The following is a 25,491-nucleotide window of genomic DNA, read 5'->3' on the forward strand; positions in this document are numbered from 1 at the left end:
GATGTTTCTCGTCTACCATCATGGTTGTAGACGGTGCTGGCTAACACTTTCAGGGCTAGCTTTAGTGCACATACACAAGTATGAGGTCTGTCTGAAAAGTAATGTGACTGGTATCACTGACAATTTGTTTATATGCCAAAGGCAAACTACAAGGTGCCCCCTTCGACGTAATCCCCCTGCAGTCTAACACGCTTTTACATTCTTCCATAAAAAGCCTTTATGCACTGCTGGAAAGAGTCCCTTAGGGCATTCTGCAGCTCCATCGTTACGACCCTCTTGATAGCCTGCATGCCTTCAAAACGGGCCCCATAATAATCAGCCTCAGCTTGGGCATTAATGAAAAAGTTACTGGGGGCAAGACCAAGGAAATAAGGAGGTTCTTCCAGGGTGGTGATGTTCCTTTTGGCCAGGATCTGCTGGATGCCAAAGGCATTATGACTCTGCTTTATTCCAGTGCAGCAGCCATGATTTGTCCTTCCGCAACACCTGCCTCTTCACATGCACTCAACAACACAAATGCAATCTTTTTGTAGACTTGGTGGATGATCGTCTGTTCCTTTGACAAGAACTCTCTGCAGACTTTTCCTTCCTCATTAGAGGTTATCGTCAAGTCTACTTTTTGAAGGCTTCCTGCTCCTGGAGTCTTCTTCCATTTCCTCGTGCCCCTCTTTGACCCTTGTTCTGTTGTTCAAATTATATGTGCTTGACATTGTATAATCTTCATACACTTGCCGAGGCAATTGAAGTGCTTCTCATGGAGTCTTCCCTAACCGGACAACACATTTAAAGTTGATTTGTGGCTTCATGTTTGCAGTTGATTCCTCTGCTTTTGCAGCTGAACCCCATGCAAAGACAAGGGTGTAAATGAATGTATGTTATAAAAAGTTGAATGGTTTCAGAGAGCTGAAATTATGCACTGCCAAGACATCATATTACTTAATTGTATAAAAATTGTAGCCCTATTTTACACATAGCCCACAAAGTAGACTTAGTCCCATTACTTTTCAGACAGACCTTGTATACCAAAGAAAGTAAACCCATTAGTGAACAAAAAAAGTGAACACATGAGGCATTGCATGCCTCATGCAGAGGTTACGAGTTTGGCTTCCACTGGTGGCTAGTTGCCTGATAGTCCACTTTCATTTCCCTTTTCTTTTATTAAAAGTATGAAGCTTATTGTGCATGTCACCTTCATTGATAATTAGTATTGCTACAGTTCAATAAAAAAAGCCCAATTTCCCCTATGCTTGAGTTCGTTTTCTGTTGGCTTCATATTGTTAGTGCTTTTGAAGTCATACATGCTTCTTACAACCTGTATATTGACCTCTTTAGCAGAGAAGTGGTGCTTCTGTTTATTGGCTACCTTAGTGCACTGTGAAGGCTAGGTAGGTGACATGCACTTTAGTTTGGCATTCTCGCGAGCAATATGTTGAGATTAGAGACAAAATCTCGAGTTTCATCTGTTAAGTCGAGAGTACCTCAAGGTAGCGTTCTGGGCCCCCTTTTATTTATTTTATTTATTAACGACCTCCTGAACGATATAGATGTTTCCATCAGGCTCTTTGCAGATAACTGCATTATTTACAATAAAGTAGAAACAGTAGCTGACCAGGAAAAATTGCATGGAAACTTGCAGAAGATACAGAAATGGTATGATGAATGGCAAATGGAGCTAAACCTACTACAAACTGTAGTTATGACAGTCTCTCAAAAGAAAAATCTAAACTACTCTTACTAGATTGATAATTGTGAACTTAAAAGAGTTCAGCAGCATAAGTACCGCGGCTTGATTTTCTTAAGAGGTCTTCGCTGGAACGGTCATATAGATTATGTGTGTTCTAAGGCTAGCAAGTTTCTCTGATGTCTCAGGTGTAATTTCCCCTTTGCAACACAAGAAACAAAATGTTCAACGTATAAAACACTAATTACGCCAATAATTCAATATCGAAAGGTTGTCTGGGATCCTTTCTCTGCTGCAAACATATCAACAATCGAAAAAATGCAGTGTCTAGCAGTCAGATTTATATTCAATAAATACCGGCGGTTGGACTCTCCTTCTCAACTGTGCGTACTTGCAGACCTACCTACATTACAGGCTAGGACTTAATACGAAAGGTTGAAATATCTATTTTATTTATTCGTGTTCATATAAAATATGTGAACTATTTTGAAATTATTCGCAGTGAGACCTCTAGGCACCGCCATTCAATGTTTATTTATACTCCTGCTGTTCGTGCTGACTATTTTAAGTATAGCTTCTTCCCAAGAGCTATCAGCGAATGGAATTCTGTCTGAAGAAGCCGTCTCATCCTCATCATTTGATTCATTCCTAAAACACATAGCTGACATACTGATTTGTTATTGCTAATCATTTTTTTTTTCTATATGTGACTTGTTGCGTTTCTTTGTTAACAGTTTGCTTATTTGTTATTTGGTGCTATTAATTTGTCTCTTCACTTGTTAATGTAGTGGACAGTACTCGTAGACCCTTGCGGTGGAAGAAGAGACTGGACTAGTGCCATCAGGCATATAGGCTTGACGATAGTAGCCGCGACATCAGCGCAGGCAGCTGTTTAATGGCAATTCCTTGTGGGCCTTCTGTTCCTACAAGTTGGTGACCACAGACATGATAACGCATCAGATCTGTGTGCGTCTACCAAGTTTCTTTTCGACGCGATGGAGCCAGCCGCCGAACGACATCTCGAAGAAAACGGAACGTCTTCCGTCGTCGCACTGAAACTTCCCAATTTCTGGCCCTCGGACTGTGAACTCTGGTTCGTTTACATCGAGGCTCAGTTTCGCCCTCTCCGAATCGCTTCTCAGGCGGCCAATTATGACAATAACATGAGTGTGCTTACCCCAACAACTGCAGCTTTGGTCCGTGACATTTTGCTAGCTCCTCCGACTGATCAGTACGATACCCTTAAGCGGGAGTTAGTACGGTGCACCACCGACTCTGAGTCGCGACGGATTCACCTGCTCCTCTCATCGGAAGAACTTGGTGACAGAAAACAGACTTAGCTGCTTCGCCGCATGACACAAGACCTGGGAACCAGTCCATCATCTGCAGACTCGAAAATCCTTTGGGAGCTGTTCTTCCAGCATCTACCGAACCAGGTACGCATGATGTGCCTCACCTACTACGTCTGTTGAGGCCTTAGCAACGATGGCAGACTAGATTATGGATTCTTTCCATCCTGTGATATCCACTGTTGACCATTGTAAGGCACCCGTTGAGACACAACCCCAGTTACAGCAGCACTTTCACGAACCCAACAGTTCACGCACGCACCCTGCTGCACAAGTAGAGGAGCTAACTAACCAGTTGGCTGCCTTATGCCTTCAGGCGAATAACCATCAGCAGCGGCATCGCTCACATGACCAAAACGTGTCACACCGTCTGTTTCCCTTTGTTTGTTGGTATCACGCCAGATATTGCACTCGCGCATGGCAGTGCCATCCGCCTTGCAACTTTCCGGAATATGGTCGGGCCATTCACTGACAACAGCTAGTGCTACTGGTTCTACATCAAGCCATCTCTTCTACATCACCTATCGGGTTGCGAAAGTTTGCTATCTTGTAGACACTGGTGCGGAAATTTGTGCCATTCCCCCTGCTTTTCAAGACCACAGAAGACATTGCCATGATACGTCTTTTCTCACTGCTGTCAACGGTTCCAACATTAAAACATATGGCCAGAAATCTGTCAGTTTTGACCTTGGTCTGCGATGCCTTTTTCCATGGCTATTCACCGTCCGCGGGCCGATCATTGGCGCTAATTTTCTGTGGAAGTTTAACCTTCTTGTTGACCTTCGCAACTGCCGCCTTCTTGACTCAACAAATCTGTTCATATAAGGTATCACCACGTCTGCACCACCTTTGCGTCTCGTACAAGCGCACACCCAGGCACCAAAACTGTGGTCCACCATCCTGCTGGAATTTCCAGAGCTGTTCGAACCACCCTCGCCAGGTCGTCCAATAGTGCACAACGTCACGCACCACATTGTGACTAAAGGACCACCAGTGTACGCCCGACCTCGCCGCTTAGCACCAGACTGTCTGAAATTGCAAAGCAAGAATTTGAACACAAGCTTGAGTTGGGCTTCATTCATCCTTCCGCTAGCCCTTGGTCATCTGCTTTACATATGGTGCCCAAGAAGACAGGTGATTGGTGACTGTGTGGCGATTACCGCACCTTAAACAAAGTGACGATTCCCGATAGATACCCTATACCTAACATCCACGATTTCACCGCATCGCTTCATGGTTGCTGCATATTTAGCAAGGTGGATCTAATAAAAGCCTACCATCAGATTCCTGTTGAGCCTTCCGACATTCCTAAAACCGCAATCATTACCCCTTTTGGCATGTTTGAACATGCACGCATGCCATTCGGCCTCCATAATGCCGCTCAAACATTTCAGCAGTCTGTCGATCAAGTACTCCATGGCCTGACTTGTTGCGTTCTCCATTTAGACAATATTCTTGTATTCAGTCGCTCTGCTGCGGAACACGAATCTGACCTACGTAAGGTGTTTGAACGCCTCCGTCAATATGGCCTGGTTGTAAACATCTGGAAGAGCGAGTTTGGCATTGCTTCTCTCGATTTCCTGGGCCATCAAGTAGACAAACATGGCATCCAATCCATCCCATTCCGTGTCCAAGCCATTAAAGATTTCCCACGTCCATCTTCCACCAAGCAATTACAGGCATTTCTGGGTGACATCATTTACTATCGCCGTTTCATTCCTCGTTGTGCTTCAATTTCGCAGCCTCTACACATTCTAGTCTCTCGCACACCACGAGCCAGCACGCTTATATCATGGACTAATGCTGCTGAATCTGCTTTTATCTCTGCCAAGAACGCCCTTGCTACCTCTACTCTACTGGCACACCCACGACCAGACGCTCCAATGTCTGTTATGGTAAACACCTCTCACATAGCTGTTGGCGCCACGTTTCAACAGCTGGTGGGCAATACATGGCAGCCTATATCTTTCTTTTCAATGAAACTGACACCACAAGAAGCCCGCTGCAACACTTTCGGTCGTGAATTGCTAGGACTCTACCTCACAGTCCGCCACTTGCATCACAGTCTCGTAGGGCATCAGTTCTTTATTCTCACCGGCCACAAACCGCTCATTTATGTTATTACCTCCAACAGTTCCTCCTCACACACTCCCCACGAAATTCGCCAGCTTGCATATATCTCCGAATTCAGTACTGATAGTCAGCATATCAATGGTGCCGATAATCCTGTCGCTGACGCTCTGTCACGGATTCATATAAATGCAAGCCAAGTAAGTCATTTCGACATTGACTTCGTCCGCCTCGCTACTGCTCAACGCACAGACCGTGAACTTCAAACACTCCGGACTGCCAACGGTTCTCTGCGCTTCGAAGATATCTTACTGCCTGGCTGCAACGTCACAGTGATATACAACATGTCTACGGGTCATCCTTGACCGTACGTTCCGCAACAATATCAGCAGAAAATTTTTGACGCACTACACTCCTTATAAGGAAGCTTAGCTTGGATGCTCCTATCTAAATACATGTAAAAGGAGAATTCGCATTTCTCGGCAACCACTGCACCAAATTTGACAAGGTTTGTCGCATTCAAAATAAAAACTTAAAATCCTAGTAACTGTTGGTTTCGAATTTTTGATTTAGGTCATCAATTCTTTATTAAATATTGGCAAAAATTGCAAAATTTCCTGAAAACGAAACTCAAGTTTACAACCCCATAACTCAGCAATGAAAAATGATATCACAATTCTGTGAATTGCATCTAATAGTACATGTAAAGCGGACAAAATTGATATGTCACACGATTCTCAAAAAATTTTGTAATATGGAAATACAACTTTTGCAGAACTCTTGTACGCAAGGAATGGATTCACCTAAGATATAAATTGGCATATCGAATTTGTCCGCTTTGAATGATCTAATACATGCCATTTACAGAATCGCGATATCTGCTCTTGATACAGAGTTATTAATTTGTAAACTTGGTGCTTCTATTTTTCTTAACTTCCGGATTTTTAAAAATTCTTGTAACAAAACGCCCTAAATCAAAATTGCGCTACCGACAAAGTTCATTAAAATTGGCCCAGTGGTTATTTCATAAAAGCGTTTTTGCATTTTACATGTATTTGAATAGGCTACGTCGGAATTGGGCCCGAGCTAAAGCTTCCTCTTATCGCACCCTGGAGTATGTGCCACACAACGTCTGGTCACTTCCAGCTATCTGTGGCCGCGTATGAACGCTGACGTCCGTTGCTGGGCTCGGGCATGCATACAGTGCCAGCGCGCCAAGGTCAGTCCACACACTTTGAGCTGGGCTGGTCAGTTTCCACCACCAGACGTTTGTTTCGGCCATGTTCACATCGATATCGTTGGTCCGCTACTACCGTCCTTGAACCAACGGTGCATACTCACTTGTATCGACCGCTTCACATGCTGGCCTGAAGCAATGCCGCTCTCTCGCATTAGTGCGGAGTCCGTAGCACAGGCCATCTTAAATACCTGGATTTCTCATTACAGCATACCACACACCATAACGACAGACAGAGGAAGACAATTTGACTCGTCCCTCTTTCAAGCTCTCTCCTGTCTTCTGGGTGTAATGTACATACCAATGACAGCTTATCACCCAAGTTCCAATGGCATGGTAGAACACTTCCTTAGTCAACTAAATGCAGTACTTCATGCCCATGACTCCATGATTCCATGGACAGAGCGCCTGCTTTTGGTTCTACTAGGTCTTCGCACAACTCTGAGAGCAGATGCACAGTGTTCCTCAGCAGAACTCATTTTTGGCACAACACTTCACGTACTCGGTGAGTTCTTCACCTCGGAACTGTCACCTGCTGACCTACAATCTTACGCCGACCACCTTCACATTACAGTGGCCACTGTTATACCACGGCTGTTTTGTAACGACTGCAGAAACGTTTTCGTGAGCCCATCTTTACTTCATATTAGCCACATATTTATCTGTCACGATGCTGCTTGTGCTCCTTTACAAGCTCCTTACAGTGGTCCCTTTAAAGTCCTCAAGTGTGACGCCACGTTTTTCACGCTTCTTGTCAGTAAACGTGAAGAGACAATTTCCATCGACCGCTTGAAGCCAGCCCATCTAGACTCTGGCAGTGCCATCTCCACAAGTTAAACTGCTCAACGGCAGTGCCTTCATCACTAGGGGGGGGAGCCATATAGTGGACAGTACTCATAGAGCTCCGCGGTGGAAGAAGAAACTGGTCTAGCGACATCAACGCAGCCATTTGTTTAATAAATGGCAATTTTTTGTGGGCCTTCTGTTCCTACATTAGATTTGAATGTAAAATATCTGATGTCATTGTTTTCCAGAATGCTAACTATTATACATTTCTATTCCTCTCCTGGAATAGCCCTGTGTAAGGGCTGACATTATCTGTAAATAAATAATATAATAGCTTTGTTTTACATTAACCCTTTAGGACAAGACAATAAAATATCTGAAGGAAATGTTTATTTTTCATCTAAATGTGCAAAATACACCAAGAATAAGGATATCAAATGAAATGAAAAACTATATTGCTGTCTGTGGTTTGTTGTCTGTGGGCAACAGCAGGCAGAACGACAAAAGCAAGCTTTGCCCCCAATTAACTTATGGCTTCGTGTGGAACCTGTACAGACAGTTCTCGGATTTAAAACAGAGGTATACATTGCATTTCCTCTACATTACCTCTGTGATGGATTTTTCATCAGTCTTTCTCCGTTAACTGTACTTTCAAAAGAAAGAGTCAAGCACCAAAATTCTGCTTTGTCCTCTGTTCTTGCTCTAATCCAACGAATGACGCTTGCTGCCTATCATTCGGTGTTTGCCGAAGATATTTAGCCAAGAACTCCATACTCGAAAGCCGAGACTCGGAAAGAAAACATTGTTTTGTTGTTGCCTGTAGGCAACAACAAAAGGGTTAATCCATAAAGGGTTAATCCATAAAGGGTTAATCTTAGTTGTGATAATGGGTAAGTAATTCATGTTGTGGATTTGTGACAGCAGTGCTTGTTCTTTCTCGTGACCTTCATTTTGGTCTTTTGATTATGCATGTCTAATTGGTGTGGCTGATAGTCAGCCATGACTATTACCAAATTTTATGTAGCAGAGTGTATTTATAATGAAAACACTTAAATTGTAGTTTTCGCTGCTATTCAACCAATCTGTCCCAGTGGCTAAGTGGCTGTGACATTTTGCTGCTGAGCATGAGGCCGTGGGTTTGATACTCGGCTGCATTTACATAGGAGTGAAATGCAAAAATGCTCATGTGCTAAGCATTATGAAACATCATTCCAGCGCACAAATAAACACGGATGAGCAGAGAGGGACAACAAGAACGCCGGTTGTCACTCTCTGCTCATCCATGTTTATTTGTGCACTGGAACGATGTTTCATAATGCTATTCACAACCAACTAGCTCAGCTGTCCAGGCTTAGTCATGTGCTTAGATTTGAATATCTCAGGTTGAATACTTTAAAATACCCCAATATTAATCCAGAGCTCCGCACTATGGCTTCCCTCAGAAACCACCGTGTAGTTTCTGGATGTTTAACCCCCTCTTTTTTCTATTCAACCAAAGGGAGAATAGTAGGGTAGAGACATCATTGCAGCCCTTTGCTAGCTTTTGCCAGCTTGCAAAGTGCATCAAGCAGCACACTTGTGCAGTGGTGGACTCGTACTTGTGGGCTGTTGCTTAATGTGAGGGTCTGCAGTATTGAGCTTGTTTGTATAGTAAAGGACATGCATTGTGTGCAGAGTGCATTCTGGGATGGCCACCGAGGACTGGAAGGAGCAAGTGTTCTGGATTCTTCTTCCACTACTGGCAGTGACGATGGTTTTGTGTCAAGCCTTGAGGACTCGTTTCAGGTGAGTGGCCTTGCCCTAAGAGCCTGTCATACTCGGGGCCATTGATGTACAGAATTTGTTCCAAGCTGGGTGTTAATTTCTATGTTTAACAGCCTACAGAGTGTTGCTCACTGCATATCCTTTTGCCATGGCCTTCAGTTTAATTCACTTTATTCTCACCAGCAACAAGTGGCAACAGCAGTTCAGTACGAGTGCATATATGACAATGCTGACAGAGGGCATTGTGTACAAAATCACTCTTCACTAAAACAAATACATGTAGAGTGACCGCCAACTTTTTGTTTTTATTGTATCTGCTTGAGACATACGTACGACACGGTGCGTATATAGATTAATTTTCTTGTCTGTAAAATCCAGTTGCAATATTAAGTGTTCATATTTGAAGAGATTCTGTGCATGGATATGGTGTACCTTGTGTTCATTTAACAACCAGAATGACTTGGCATGGCTCCGGCTGAAGTAATTGGTGGTAAAAAGCTTGCAAGTCATTTTGTTTACAAAACTGTATATGAAGATGGCATTTCTGTAGTAATTCTGCTTAAGTGTAGTCTCACAATGGTATGTCTGGTTACTTTGCCTTAGTTTGCAGCTTTTCAATCTGAGGAAATATGCTTGAGTCAAATGAATCCCTCTGTAGTGCTGGGTAGGTCTGTTTGTTACAAGGTTTGCAACCTGTGAGATCTTGTGATTTAAGTTGATGGTGCGGCTGTATGTTGCAGCCCATAGCCAACAGGGGGAAAAGAAAAGTACATGGTGCTTCGCATAGTTAGAACCAGGTAAAAGTTCAGACGATTACGATACACCCTAATGCAAAATTTGAGTGCAGTTGTATACATGTTTTCATTTCGTGTGTAAATATTTTGTATTATGATAATACAGGTACACGGTTTATATTAGGAAGTGAATGCTGTGAGTAGCGTAGCTGGCGCAGTCAAATATTTCTAGTGCAGCACATTGCAAACGGAGCGAAGTGTGATGCGACTGTCTTGCTAATTGGGACATTGCAAGAGGCAGTGCGTGGGTGACGCGTGGGAGCAATTCACAGCAACCGCAGCAGACAGACCTCCGCTCAAGCAGCGCTTTGTTTGCATACAGACAATGTGCTCTACCCTGGTACCATATTGCAGCCGCTGTCGCCGTACTGCCCATCTTGCGTGGCACTATGGTTAATCAACAAAGGGGTGCTGCGAATCCTCCTCGAAGCAGGGCTTCCGAACGAAAAGATACTGCATACGATTTTCTGGGTGCCGGGTCACACCGGAATAGAGGGTAACCAGAGGGCCGACAGTCTAGCTTGCGAGCTTACATACCGAGTGGGACAGTCAATGGACCCGGATACCACTATGACGGTGGAACCAACGTACGCAGAAATACTAAATCATCACAGAGGCAAAAGGATAATATATCCACCACCCCACCCATCTTTAACACAACACGAAGCAGTCGGCTGGCGAAGGCTGCAGACAGGAACATTCTCCAATCTACACATCCTACATAAACTGTTTCCCACTCAATACAGGGACATGTGCCCATGGTGTGGGGCCATCCCAACACTATATCACATCACATGGGAGTGCAGAAATAACTTCTCTTTCCACAAAGAAAAAAAACCCAGTGCGGAACAGTGGGAGGGCCTGCTCACCAGCGGCGTGCTCACAGTCCAAAAAGGATTGGTGCAACACGCTCTCAAAGTGGCCAGGCTCAGCGGTACTTTGGAATAGGGGCGCCGACCATTCAAGACGACGGAAACTTCAGTAAAACATGAAGACCTCTGTTAGCCGCTGAAAGCTGTAAATAAAGCAATAAAGTTTTTCCTTCCTTCTTCTCACGCTTTTGTTGCACCAATGACAAGAGTGGCCCTTTTTTGTGGCGAAATTGTGCTACCAGTGTCAGCGGTGACAACACCCAAGGGAGCGGCACATCGAGCCTTACTCGTAGCCACTCGCCATCACCCCTTGCAGGAGCAGTGATCCCCGTCACACACGCTGGTACTGCGGACTGACCTCAGCCAGTGATGCTCCGTACCTTGCAGAAGAATTCCCTATTTGCGACAATTTTCCCAGCAATATTCCAAAATATCCCTGCAAGCTTCCCTGGATATACATGTACATATATTATAAAAGAGGTTTATTACACGACAGGTAGATGACAAGCAGAGTGCATTACCAAGCACAGTGTCTAAGCTCGAGCATCAGTGGCACACGACGCTGTTGGCAGTCTTGCTGCCTACGTCCAGGCGTTCTTCTTCATTACAGTGGCCCCATCCGAAAAAGGAGCCATTCTGGTGACTTAGTCTGAAGATGAGGCCGCAGAATCATGATGGGGCTTGAGCCGCTGGACATGGACAACTTTTCGGTTATGACGACGCATGTCAGACGGCGGTGTGAGTGGCTCTATAAGGTAGTTGACAATAGAAATTTGCTGCAAAATGCGGTATGGTCCATCGTATTTAGGAAGAAGTTTTGAAGCGAGTCCTGATGTGCGGGTGAGTATGGACAACCAAACGAAGGTTCCCAGTAGAAAATTTGGAGTCGAGTTGCGAGCATTGTTTTGATTTTTGGCAATTCTGATTATCCGACGTGAAGGCGGGCCAACTGACAACATTCTTCAGCTTGTCTTGCGGCGTCCAAGATTGGCAGGCATTCTGATGGGTCGGGGTGGTAGGGAAGAATACTATTGAATGTATGAGAAGGATGATGGCCATAAAGAAGATGGAAGAGGGAGAAACGGGTAGGTGGCTTGCATTGCAGTATTGTAGGCGTAGGTGAAGAATGGAAGAACTAGGTCCCAATTGGAGTGGTTGGATGCAATGTACATATCGAGCATGTCGCCAAGGGTGCGATTAAAGCGTTCCATGGCACCATTGGTTTGAGGGTGATAGGCAGCGCATGTGATGAACAAAGCACATTCAACAAGCAATTTTTTAAAGACTTCAGACAGGAAGGTGCAGCTTCTGTCGCTGAGGAGTTCACGAGGGCCTCCATGACGAAGCACAAAAAAGTGCAGTATAAAAGTATTGACTTCCTGTGCTGTAGCAGCTGGGAGGGCAGCAGTCTCTGCATAGCATGTTAAGTGGTCGACGGCAACTGTAATCCACCGGTTTCCGGACATAGACAAAGAAAGTGGACCATATAGATAGACAGCAACACGATCAAAAGGTTGAGATGGGCATGGTGTGGGTTGAATTTCACTGGCTGGGAGGTGCAGCGGAGAGTTCCATTGCTGACATTCACGGCAAGAGCGGGCGAAGTTGCGAAAGGTGTGCATCCCCCACCAGTAGTAGCGGTGCCGAAGTTGCTAATACGTCTTGAAAACGCTGGATTGGCCACACTAAGGGTCCGAGTGGAAAGAGGTACAGATCTCTGATCTCAGGGCTCTCGGGATGACGAGCAACCACGTATGTTCCTCTGGTGCATGGTTTCATTAGTACCGGAGCTGATCACAGATCGCAAAATGAGGAGCTTGGCGCCGAAGTGTTCGAGAGACCAGAACTGTTAAGGTATCCGAGAGAAAGTCGAAAAGGAATGTAATCCAGGGGTCTATGTATTGTTCGGCAGCAGTAGCGTCAAAGTCAAGAGACGGCAACGTGCGCTCACAGGGGGGCTCATGAGTGGCCTCTAGCGAGAGTGGTGAGCGGGAAAGAGCGTCAGCGTCGGAATGCTTCCACCCGGAACAATACACCATGCGTATGTCGTACTCGTGGACGCAGGGCCCATCGAGCGAGGCGGCCAGATGTGTCGTTTAAATTCAAAAGCCAACACAGCGCATGGTGGTTGATCACTATGTCAAAAGAGCGGCCATATAAATAAGCACGAAACTTGCCAAGCACTCGGACAATGGCCAAGCACTCCTTTTCCGTGATGCTGTAATTGCCCTCCTCCTTGGTCAGCATGCGGCTCACATAAGCGACAACATATTCTGCCTGACAATGATGACGCTGCGCAAGAACAGCACCTAGGCCTACACCACTTGCGTCGGTATGTAATTCAGTAGGAACATGAGGGTCAAAATGGCGAAGAATGGAGGTGGCATCCTGAGAAGACAGCGCAAGATTGGGAACGCATGGTCGCAGGCAGAGGACCACGATGAGAGGTCTTTGGCACCACAAAGTAGTTGCATGAGGGTTGCTAGTATTGATGCAAATTTTTGAAGTAAGCGTCGGAAATAAGAGCACAAGCCAATGAAACTGCAAAGTTCTTTCATGGTAGTGGCCTTAGGAAATGCAGAGACGGTCCACAATTTCTCGGCATCCGGAATAATGCCATCCTTGGACAAAACGTGGCAGAGGATGATCAACATGCGTGTGGCAAAGCGACATTTCTTGAGATTAAGCTGCAGACCGATGGTGGTCAAGGAACTCATCACGTGCTGTTACGAACGGCCTGCAAGGGTTCCGACCTACAAAATTTTCCCAGCCAGCCGCAGCTGCTAGGGTGGCGAGCTTCCCAGAAGCGACCATGGAAGCCTTCCCCACCTGCCGCGGCGAGTCGTTTTGTAGGGACGACGGTGTGCCGCATCAACACCCCCTCGGCGCCGCTATGACTAAACGTGGTCGGCGGACCAAGTATTGTTTGTGGATTCGCCGTGGCCGCCACGGCTTGTTAGAAGTGGTGGAACACCTGGGAGAAGATGTCTGGCGGCTGTCTCACGGGGCTTAGAAGTCATGGACAGACGCGGCGGCCATTGTCTGCGGAGTCAACACTGGGATGAAGAGGCGCCTGCTCAGGGCAAAACCCGTGTCTGCGAGAACCCATTCACCTGGGCGTGGTCAGTGAAACCTGTGCGGAAGTGTGCGTAAACCCTCCCCCTCAAAGGCGGGCCGGCTACGATAGCTTTGAACGCTCCGAATTGGTAGCAGATTGAACGGCCGTTTTCCCTCACCTAGGGATCTAGGGAGGACATAGTGTATTTAAGGAGCCGTTTGTAGCTCCTCAGAGTGCATTCCTCTTTCAGTCATGTTAGACTGATGAACTGTAACATTCTCATGTAGATACTGTAAATAAATCCCATATTCCTCGTTCTCGATGAGAAGCAGTCCTTCCCTTCAACGTCCTCAGCGTGGACAAGTTGGACGACGGCATGGGCCAGCTACCATCTATTTCATGCTCAACCCCAACCATGACAGTGCTGAAGGCGGCATAGGTGTGTTGCGAAATCAGGGGCGAACACCACAATGTCGTCAAGGTAACATAGACATATCTTCCATTTAAGGCCGTGCAAAACGTTATCCATCATCCTTTCGAATGTAGCAGGCGCATTGCAAAGTCCGAAAGGCATGCTTGTGAACTCATATAGGCCATCTAGTGTAACAAAAGCAGTTTTTGTGCAATCAGCCTCCGCCACTGGGACCTGCCTGTACCTTGACCGCAAGTCCGATAAAGAGAAGAATTTGGTGCCTTGTAAGCAGTCCAGGGCATCATCAATGCACGGCAATGGGTAAACATCTTTCAGCGTGATCTTGCTTAAGCGCCGAAAATCTACACAGAAGCATGTGGAACCATCTTTCTTTGTGACAAGTACCTCAGGAGAAGTCCATGGGCACTGTGAAGGTTTAATCACGCCTTGACTGAGCATGTCGTCGGCCTGGTCGGCAATGACGCGGCATTTTGCAGTGGATACGTGATACGGATGTTGCTGCAGCGGTGAGTGAGAGCCAGTGTTGATGTGGTGCTCGACTGTCGATGTGCGGCCTAAAAATGCTTGTGCGATGTCAGAAGAAGTTCTGAAGTGCTGCAGAATGGCAAGAAGCTGGGATCGCTGCAAGGGTGTCAGATCTTCGGCGATGAATGGGCTGAAGACATCCGTAGATGTTGGATCAGGAGCACAGAGGGCACTTTGGTCAAGGACCCGTAGAGGTCCCGTAGAGGTCTCGTCGGGGACAGATAGAATCTGCATAGAATCAGTGGTCTCAGCGTGGCCAAGGCATTCGTGACGAAGCAATGCGAGCTGGGATGAAAGCGTGTTATAAACAGCCATTGTGCTGAAACGAGTGGCGAGGTCAAGAGCAGCAAAAGGCAGAGGAAGAGCTTTTCGAGCAACGAAGAGGTCGAACGTCGTGAAGACTGTTCCATCATAGATTGCACCACATGAGACTGGTACAAGTGCTGACGAGCACAGCAGTGTATTGGTGTCTTCCTTGACAAGTTGAGCAGAAGAATTAGGGTCAATGAAGGTGGGGTCACTGACATGGGTGAATTCAACCTCAGCGCAAGCGCAATCGATTACAGCATTTTGGGAAGGTAGAAAATCCTATCCTATAATAATTGCATGGGAGCACGATGAGAGCACTACAAATTCTATAGTGTACATAACATATTGAATCAGTACACTGGCTGTACAGGCTGCAGTTGGTTCAACGGGTTGAGCACTTGCAGTCCGAAGTAACAATCCAGAAAGAGGCGTCATTACTTTACGAGTGATTGGTAAAAGCTGGCATCCATAACAGAAACAGCTGCGCCGGTATCAACAAGAGCGACTTTAGCGACACCTTCAACAAACACGTCAATAACATTAGCAGGTAAGGAACAACGACTTTGGCATTTTGAAACTTGAGCAGTTTTTGCCTCGAGAACTGCGTCTAGTTTCCCTCGTCGTTAGAGATGGGCTGCCGACGCATTGGTGAAAGCGACCAGTGGCTTGGGGATCGCGAGCGGCAATTGTCGAAGAGAGGGTGATCAGTCAGAGTACGAGTTGGCGGTGGGACGGATGGAGTGTAGCTTGCATTGGAGTCGAATGGATAACGAGGAACCCGGAGATCATTTTCGATCGTTAGCACCCGGCAGCAGAACCTTGCGACGTGTCCGGGATGCCTACATGCGAAGCATATAGGCCGATTGTCGTGCGTGCACCACGGGTTAGCAACAGGAGGGCCGGCCCAGGAGATGGGAGGAGAAGGCCAGCGCACGAGCTGCTGAAAGGGTCGTATCGGCTCTTACCGGGAAAACCGGAAATTCTCAAGGATTTTGAGTAGTCTGGAAAAAGTAGGGGAAAACTCGGGGAATTTGTGCCCCTATCAGGGAAAATTATCTAATTTTATTGAAAGGGTAATGCTGGCTCGAGTAAGAGACAGGAATCGTAATGAATCGTCTTCGACGCCCTGTCATCAGCTGGAGCAAATGCCAGTGTACAGTCAACGACCGACTTTCCGGATTCCTGTTAATTTGGACAGCTTCGCGGCTCCACCACGTACCCCATAGAGTCAATGTATCAGAACGTCTAAAATTTCAGATGCAGGAATTCTTCGCCGTCCGATTTTCCGGACGTTCTGCCGTGACCACAGGTTCGAAACGGCATTAATCAAAGCCACCACTGCTGCCACTTTGATTACCTCGCCACCTCAAACCGGCGCTCTCACACGTAGATCCGCTGGCAGCCGTAGCCACCACTGCGGCAACGCTAGGCCTAGCTGCTTCGACGTTCGCTATGAAAATTTTGCCGTTGGGTGCCGTGTTTTTTATTGAAAGAATTTGCTGCTGTCAGCAATGGCATGGACTCCGCCTTTGCGGTCCTCGCGATTGGCTTAGAAGCTTGGAAAGCGCGGTGCATTGCATAATGCTGGTTCCCGAAAGTCGGCTTCGCCTCCGTACAAAAATGTTATTTGAAGCATATGCAAAAGTATTGCAGTGAAGCATAACAAGTGTGGGAAGGTGCTATTGCCACGGGACACAGTATGTATTCCTTAATTATACAAGCGTGCGCCCGGTATTTCCTGTCGCAGTACGAGCACCGATATGCCTAATACGGGTACCTTCAGAGCATTTTTGAATGTGCCTGTGGTGGTTTGAGCCCCTAAGGGCAATAAATGACATGCATTTATTTTTTCCAACTGGCCGATTTTTCGGACGTTATCGCCGCCCCTAAGGAGTTCAAGAACTCGGACGTGGACTGTGCAACTGACCAAGAAGATGCTTCAAATGGTCCGTGGGGCGAACGAGTGGCGGAAGGAGTGCAAGAACAGAAAGGACCTACACATTGAGGAATGAACGGGAAAGGAAGTGTGCTGCCGCCGTTTTGAAGGAGCTTGAGCTCAAAAAACAGTGTTGGCTGATGCCGAGATGCAAGTGTCCCTCATCCAAACCAAAATAAACTCTTTAAAGCAGTGAAACACAACACTGAGGTGTCGTGCGTGGGCTGAGAGTATGTCAGGACAGTTGAGGTTGAGTTATGAGCTGTTGAGAGAGAATCATAATTGTGACAAAGTTCGGGCCTTATACCACTGAGCTTGCTATCAGTTGATAGAAATAGCTCATATTCGAAAATATTTGCTTTTGTATGCATTTCCTTTTTTATTCATATTTGAGAATGTCTGATTCGATTTGCAATTTTTTTCGAAGACATTTTATTTGCTGTGCATTTTACTAACCCCTCCCTTTTATTCTCTTTTAATAACATAAACACTACTCCTTAGTATTCAAATTGGATTAAGTCGTTCTTTTTAAATTTTTTGCATTTGTTTACTAGAGAGTGACAGCATCAGGCGATATTGTTTCAGCTCGTCTTGGCATAAAACATAGTTCTGCATCACTCAGGGAATTTCGCAAAGGCACTCAGGGAAAACCTGGAAAACTCAGGGAATTTGGAAATGTCAACTTGGTAGACACCCTGTTTTAGCACGTAAAACCCCATCATTTTTTATTTTTTTAAATTTCTTTCATGATATTAATTCGGCCCGCTTCCGACATGGTGGCATTGATGCATTTACATAGATTGACGACGTCCTGTATGTAACTGGTGAATGTTTCACCCGTGTCCTGTGCGCGTTTACACAAATGCTGCTCGGCTCGGAGTTTGCAGACGGCGGGACGGCGGTTAAATACCTCTGTAAAAGCCGCCTTGAACATAGACCACGTTCGAAAATCCACCTCCTTGTTCTTGAACCAGAGATTGGCCACCGCCCGTGAGATAGAAGACAACGTTGGTTAGCTTGGTCAAGTCATCCCATTTGTTATGAGCGTTCACCCACTCGTAGTACACAAGCCAATCTTCAACGTCGTTGTCATCCGTGCCACTGAAGATGGTAGGATCTCTATGGCAAATAGTCAGCGCAAAGAACAGGTGGTGACGGGAGCGTCTGCTGATTGGCGTCTGGCATGGCGGAAGGTAGCATCCGAGTGCGGAGTTCTAGGATGGTAGAGTTGAAAGGGACCCAGCACCTCCACCAATTATAAAGGAGTTTTATTACACGACGGGCCCAGTGCTGGGTTAAGAAATTTCGGGGCCCGGGGCTAACTGCATCCTTGGGGCCCTAATGACGACGATGATGATGGTGACGACTGGTTTAGCAAGCTGAATTCTTCGAAGCCAATACGTTACGTTCGCTGATTAGTGATAAAATATACGTCATCTTTATGGGTTCGGGAAACTAATTTCTTGGCGTGATTTCTACTATTATTTAACAGTTATCTGGCGTACAAGTCAGTATGTTTAATGTGTCAGCCCATCACAGATTCACAATTAAACGAAGTGCCGCATCGGGACGCAACACGGACCAAAAAGCCTAAGAGAATATTCTTCAAAACAAGAAACATTTTATTAGACATTCAATCTTCAAGTTATAAATGCATAACATTCAACAAAACGTACGCACAATTGTAGATGCGTACATTACAATGTACATATGTACAACGTGGGCAGCAAGCATGCTCAGCAACTTTATTTTTCAAATAGTCGAGCGGGGCCCCTGAAAGTTAGGGGCCTGGCGTTCTAGCCCCCATAGACCCCACCTTTATCCAGCACTGGACGGGCCAATGATGGGTAGAGTGCTTCACCGAGCACTGTCTCTAAGCTTGGGCATCTGCAGCACACGGTGCTGTTGGCAATCCTGCTACCTATGTCCAGGCGTCCATCTTCATTCCAATATTTATATATATATATAGGAATACACTGAAATCAAATTTCAGTGTAAAAGTTATTACTTCGGCAAAGGCTGGTCCACCAGCCAAAACATTGGCAATATACTGTGCACTACCAATGTATGTCGTACTCTTTTAATTTATTGCTGTGGTGCCAGTGTGATTCCTACTCTACACTATATATATTATGTATACATTATTCAGAAACAACACAGTTTATTTAACATCTCGGCCGAACAGCAATTTAAGAACTCAATTTATAATGTGACACTTTAAAATGTCGGTACCTGACATATCTTCCATGTAGACAGAGCTCTAGCATCTACTAAAACTGGTGGCTCGCAGCTTTGTAGCGATTCTGAGTAGGTCACCATATCAAATGTTGATGGAAAAAATTGCAGTTCACATTTTGTACTTAAAACAGCACACCAGCTTTTCAACATAGGCTATTAGAACTTGAAGCCGAGTGACCCCAAATTTGGCCCATGCACTCAAAAGGGCGTGCTGTGGTTTTTCAAAGTGATGGATTGCTCAAAGGCATAATTCTAATATTCACTTCATCAATCTTAAAATTCCCTGCAGTATCATAGATCCCTTTTCCTGTTCGTCCAAAATTGTGCCTGAAAATTTCTCGGAAAGGGGAAAATTCCCTCCAAAAAACATCACTGACCTCAGCAACTGATGCCGCCGATGAGCATAGCCTTCTCCAACTCACACCACCCTGGCCCTCCCTCGGAACCGCAGATGAGATCACCCAACGCGGCTGCGGATGCCTTGGCTGCCGACAACTCAACACCTGCACAGACCATGTCCCATCCGCGCCACCTTCACTTTCCGCCTCATGCTTTCACTGTAACCTCCTCCTCCACTTTCCTCCTCATGCTCTCATCTTTCATCTTCCGCTGCGCTCCGCCTTAACTTTCATCTTTCGCTGTGCTCGTTCGCTCGGTTATGAGGTACGACACCGAGGCACGCCGATGCTCAACACAGGAATGGGCACCTTAGAGCTGCGCTCTTCTATATATATTACGTTGCAGACTTGTGTGACAAACAGCACATTGTTGGTGATTGTCTTCAGTAATTCAGAGTAATTTTGTAATAAAACCTGTAATGCTAAAATTCTGGGGAAAAAAGTGGGAAGGGGCAAAAAAAAAAGTCACTGCATTCTTTAATGCCAGGACTGTAGCTTGTTTTCAACCAATAAAGTATAGAGGACGGAAAAAGACTAGGAGAGAGCATTATGTCAAGCAGCTAGCCTCTGCAAGGCAGCCTCCTCTTATGCTGCTCGTTCTTTCCTTTGGGGCCTGTCACACATTGACTCTTGGGAAATAAGAGCCTTACCAAGTTGCTGGACCTTCCAAGACATTGTTTATATTCAGGTAGCTATTAGTGATGCCTTTATCACAATCAGCCCTTACTGCTCGCTCTCCGTGAAGTCAGGAGCTGGAAATTGCCATTTGCCTATAACTTGATGAGGGCCTATTTCCCATGAGCCTTGCTCTGACTATAAGCTTCAAAATTGTCACATGATGCTCCCTCCTAGTCTCTTTCCTTCCTCCACATAACTAAGCCTGCATGTTGGAGTGCAGAAAAAAGTGATAGGTGACATTCACTGTAGGCCAGGTGGCCCATGTCAGCAGCTTCCTTTGAAAATGGAAAGTGTCAAATGGCAAATGCTGGCTGGCACTGTTATTTCCTCCTTTATAGCCTAGCATAAGGGTTTCAACGATTGTTCTTTTGGATTCTTTTGGAAGTGCTAAAAACCAGATAGCACGCAAGCTTATGGTGTCATTTTCCATATCTTGTAAGCTTTTGTTGCCCAGAGGAAAGAACAATGTAAGCACTCAATTTCTTGCAGACAACTAGATTACGTGTTTCACTTCCCTAAATTTTTCCTGTTTTGTTTAACTGGCATACAATAAAACGGTCATCTGTCATTGTTTCTTATATATTAAATATATGCATGTGCCTATCCCAGAAGTATAAGTTGATGTATGTGTAACAGTTCAGTCTTGTGAATACTGATTGCTTGTACTTTTTCACAGGAACACGAATCCCAGCTGCCTCACTCTTACGACAAGCTTTTCAATTCGCCCCTCTTCCATACTTCTATGCCAACTTCTCATGCCAGTGATAAAGAAAATGTTCCAAATGCCGACAGCAACTTGACTGGCCGTGTTCCTCAGTTGGCTTTCTCTTCTGCACAGGAGGTAAGTTTCTTGCATTGCATGTTTTTCTTATATACCTGGTGCTCTGAAAGCAAATACCAATCGGCCATAAATAATTGCAGTTGTGGCGGAGTTAAAATGAGAAAAAACAGGGCTGCATTCATCCTGTCTTCTTCTACTTTGGTGTCTCGTCCCTAGCACAGTTTAAGTTCCCAAATCATGAGAAATTAGATTTGTAAGCTCCACAATGTTCATTTTTTGGAGAAGAAATCATGCCCCAATTTGTGGACTCTACACTGTTGTTGCATTTGGCACCCATGTGCTGCGAACAGTGCTGAGGCGCACTATGACGGGAACAGCCACAGCATGCCTCGCCACTACACTTGCTGCTCACCAGAAATGATATCTTGAAAAAAAAAAAAAAAAAAAAAGCTAGTCGCAGGGATGAAAGTAACCTGCTTTCTGCACAAAAATGCCCCAGGTTGGAAACAGTTGGATCATCTTCCACTGCACTAACTCTATAACAAGCGTTAAACAAGGGCTGCGGTGCTCCTCTTATCAGATTGGTGGATTCAAATGAAGTGCGTGTGGTGAAGGAGACTGAGTGGCAAGTGAGTTTTGACACATGATTTTTGTTCTGCGTTTTCTAGCTGTTAGAACCTGTCATCAACAGGGTATCTACCAACCGAGAAAACCGGGAATTCTCACGGATTTTGAATACTCTGGAAATACTCAGAGAAAACTAGGGGTATTTGTGCTTCTATCAGGGAAAATTAGCTGTAATTTTAGTGAATGGGAATAAAAGTCGCAGTAGTGCTGGCCCGCATAACAGAAAGGGATCATAACGAATAGTCTTTTGATGCCGTGTCGTCGGCTGGAGGAGTTGCCAGTGTACAGTCAGTGGCCGACTTTCCGGACGCCCGACCGCTCCGCAGCACCATCACATACCCCATAGAGTCAACGTCTAAGAACGTCTGAAATTTCGGACGCAAGAGCCCTTCGCCGTCCGATTTTCCGGACTTTTTGCTGTTAACGCAGGTCCGAAATAGCATGTTAAAATCTCCAACCAGTGTGTTGAGTTCAGGCAGTTCATCTATTAATTCCTGAAGTTCTGCTCTATGGAGCCGATAACTAGGTGGTATGTATAGAGAAGAGATTGTAATTTTTTCTAAACATTCAGGTTCAAACTGCAACTGCTTCAAGAGGCATCCGCAGCTCTAAAGTCCGGCATGCTACATTCTTTAATATAATCGCTACATCACCCGAAGTGGCATTAGCAGCATTGCAGTCTTTGAAAAAATTATTGTACTGTGGTAGAAAGTTTGTTTGTGAAGGTTTTAAATGTGTTTCTTGGACACACAGCACCTTTGGTTTCAGTTTATGTAGGAGTGCCCCATACATCATCAAGATTGTGGAGATGACCCGTGACATTCCATTGGAGTATTTGTGTGTACATATTGAAAGTGTTGTGTGTCTAAGAGGGAAAGACCAGCTCGTGGGGTTTGTATCGATGTATCATGATACAGATACAAGATACCAAGAGATGTGTTCACCGTAACGCCTAATCAGCACTGTCTCCTTCAAAGTAGTCCCCTTGAGCATGTGTACACCGATCGTAGTGTTTCTGCCACAATTCCATGCATTTGTGGTCCTCTCTAGGCGGCAATGTGTTGAGGGCCGCCTGCAATTCCGACTGGATCTCTTCAACCGTGTGAAACCGACGTCCTTTTAGCCTCAACTTCAACTTTGGGAACAAGAAAAAGTCGCAAGGGGCAAGGTCAGGTGAATAGTGTGGGTACGGAAGTACTGTGATTTGTTTGGAAGTCGGGAACTGTCGAACAACAAGTGATATGTGTGCAGGCGCGTTGTCGTGATGAAGAAACCAGTTCTTCTTCCGCTTCTTCGGACGTTTGTGACGAATGCTCTCTCTTAAAGGGACACTAAAGGTTACCAGAAAGTCAAGTTAAAGTGATAAAGCAATGCTCTAGAACGTATAAGGCGTCAATATAATCGCGAACAGAGCTTTAGTAACCGAAAAATTGAGGTAAATGCACGACACGATTTGAGACCCCCAAGCGACATTCCGGTACTAGCCCGATGACGAAAGCACTCCTCATAATTTGTCACTAGTACTCAACTACTCGTATTAAAAAGATCATTTCATTAGATTATAAGACGGAAGAAAATGCTACTTGTCTACTTCTATTCGATTCTAAGAAAAAAATAACATCTTTACGTTACCCTTGCGTAGTATGGGTGATCAAAAGGTTTCGTTTTCGCTCGACTCTGCGCGCTCGACTTTGCGCCGCGCGCGCTTTGGAGTTTCAGTTGTTTCTTTATCGCGTCGTGCTGCGGTGGTCCTGTTGGCTCGCGAAACTTACATTTGGAACAAGCAGCGAGGATGCCACGTCCATGTGATGTCGTGGGATGCGCGAACGGTCCGCGGAACTTGGCCAAGGGCAGTTGCAGCGGCGAATCCAACGTTACTTATCACTGTGTGCCAACGAGTAAACCTCTCCGTTCGAAGTGGTTAAGTGCCGTACCTCTGCCACAGCGCGCTGGCAAAGAGCCTAAAAATCACGTAGTGTGCTCGCTGCACTTTCGTCCAGAGGATTAAGAGTTCAACGCCGACTTACTGAAGTCGCGTGAAGTGCCTTTCAAAGCAGGCCGTCGTCGTAGTAGTACGCAACGACGCCGGCAGCGCGAGCCCTCAACAGCAGGTCACGTTCATCAGTGCTTAAATCGCCGAACTCGAGCCCAGCATCGCGAGCTAATGTGTCGTTTTCAGGGTCATCCATTGCAACGAGCGTCGAAGTTGGCGTCATAAAATAAAGAACCAGCTTATCGTCATGCGCTTTCCCTTCCGCTAGCCACCATAGTTCCGCTTTCGCGCTGCTGTCGGCTCTGTCTTGGCTGTTTCTGGGCGCGCGTTTGCGTTTTGTGCAGAAAATCCGTAGCGCCGTCTGCGGGAGCCGTTTTACTCACCGACGGCGCAACGTCACTATGAGACCATGACGTCAATACTCCTCGATCGGAGGGCGGGTGATTGGAACTGCGCTAGAGGTACGCGGACACTTCAGAACGCATTTTCTCTTGAAATAAGTCTCTTCTTCGCACGAAACAAGCGTTTCGAGGTTTCTGGGATGGTATTTCAACAGTCCACGTTGACTTAATATTAACCTTTAGTGTCCCTTTAAGCACTTCAAAATGTCACAGTGAAGCTCACTATTCGCAGTTTGTCCAGGAGGTACGAATTCCTTGTGGACAATTTCATGTAGGTAAAAAAGAAAACAATGAGCATGGACTTCACATTTCCATGAACTTGATGTGCCTTTCTCGGCCGCGGGGAATTTGGCGACTTACATTGTGACGACTGCTGTTTGGTTTCAGGATTGTAGCCATAAACCCATGACCCATCCCCGGTTATTACACTCGAGAGCAATATGGAATTGTCTCTGACTTGTTACTTCAGTTCTGTACAGACAGAAACACAGTGCAGCTTGTGTTAGTCACTGAGCAGTCTTGGCATAAATTTTGCAGCAATGTGTTTTATGTTCAAAACCAAAACAGCTGACAAAATTCGCTGAACTGTGCCGTACGATTGTCCTACAATGTCGCAGACATCCTTTATATTTAGCCTGCGATTTCCAAGGATAGTCAATACACATTCGATCCGCTTTGAAGCATTTATGCCATAAAAACATCCTACTTTAGCTCATGGTGTCAACTTCAAAAGTGTCCTCTAGCATACAAGGAGTTTCTGTCGAAGTTGTTTTGCCAAGTTTAACACAAAACTATGCGAATCCTTTGCTCCTTGAAGTCTGCCATATTGGTTGCTAAGGAATGCACCAAATCAGTGAAATATTTTGTTGCAAAACAACACTTTGCAAAAGAATACTTCTTCGATGCAAGTCGTTCAGCACACTGATTTGGAACGCATACTGCTGGCCACATCTAGTGGCAGAAATGTGTTCTACACTCAGTTTGCCCACGCTTTTTCAATTCCCGGCAGTTTTGGGTAGCTTCAATATTTGCGTATCTTCAGTACTACCCAGCCCTGTCCATTACTCAAGAATTTGTCAAGTATGGGGTGCTATATTATTAGGTTTGAGCTTAGTTTCACATATAAATTTCTAGAGGGCACTCTGCTGCAGTTATTCAATCATGGTGAGAATTCGAGGTAGTGTGTGGAAATTTTCTTCATATTGGGCGTGCTTTCTTTTGTCCCAAAAGCATCTTTATTATTTCTTTAGGTTCAGTTCTGTTCTTTGTTTGCCACCAATGTTATGTAATATCTGAATGACAACACTCACTGTCAGGAAATTGTGCTTGGTATTCTAAAGGACACTTTTTTCCACTCCTGAAAAGTCTGGAAAACAGCTGAATTGTGCCACTTTTTCTTTACCTACCAACCTACCTATATGGACATGGTACAGTCATTGATAAATCTTTTGCAGAATGAGGTTCCAGAGTGACTCAGTCATGGTATGTCATAAGCAATATACTCAAGTACGGTGAGCAGCAGAAAGTAAAAAAATTTCAAGTCGACTTCCATTTGTTCGTA

General features: G+C 45.5%; 1 protein-coding gene across 4 annotated transcripts in view; it reads left to right on the plus strand.

The window, feature by feature from the left end:
• stg (string) overlaps positions 1 to 25,491 on the plus strand; it is a 158,099-nt gene that overhangs the window by 102,780 nt on the left and 29,828 nt on the right. For all 4 annotated transcript variants that reach the window (XM_050193050.3, XM_050193051.3, XM_055061334.2 and 1 more), the window contains exons 7-8: positions 8,798 to 8,908; positions 20,805 to 20,969. In XM_050193050.3, the coding sequence (XP_050049007.1) occupies positions 8,798 to 8,908; positions 20,805 to 20,969 (276 nt within the window). The remainder of the gene's footprint in view (positions 1 to 8,797; positions 8,909 to 20,804; positions 20,970 to 25,491) is intronic.

This window comes from Dermacentor andersoni, chromosome 1 (assembly GCF_023375885.2).
Source record: "Dermacentor andersoni chromosome 1, qqDerAnde1_hic_scaffold, whole genome shotgun sequence".
In the NCBI taxonomy this organism is placed as follows: Eukaryota; Metazoa; Arthropoda; class Arachnida; order Ixodida; family Ixodidae; genus Dermacentor; species Dermacentor andersoni.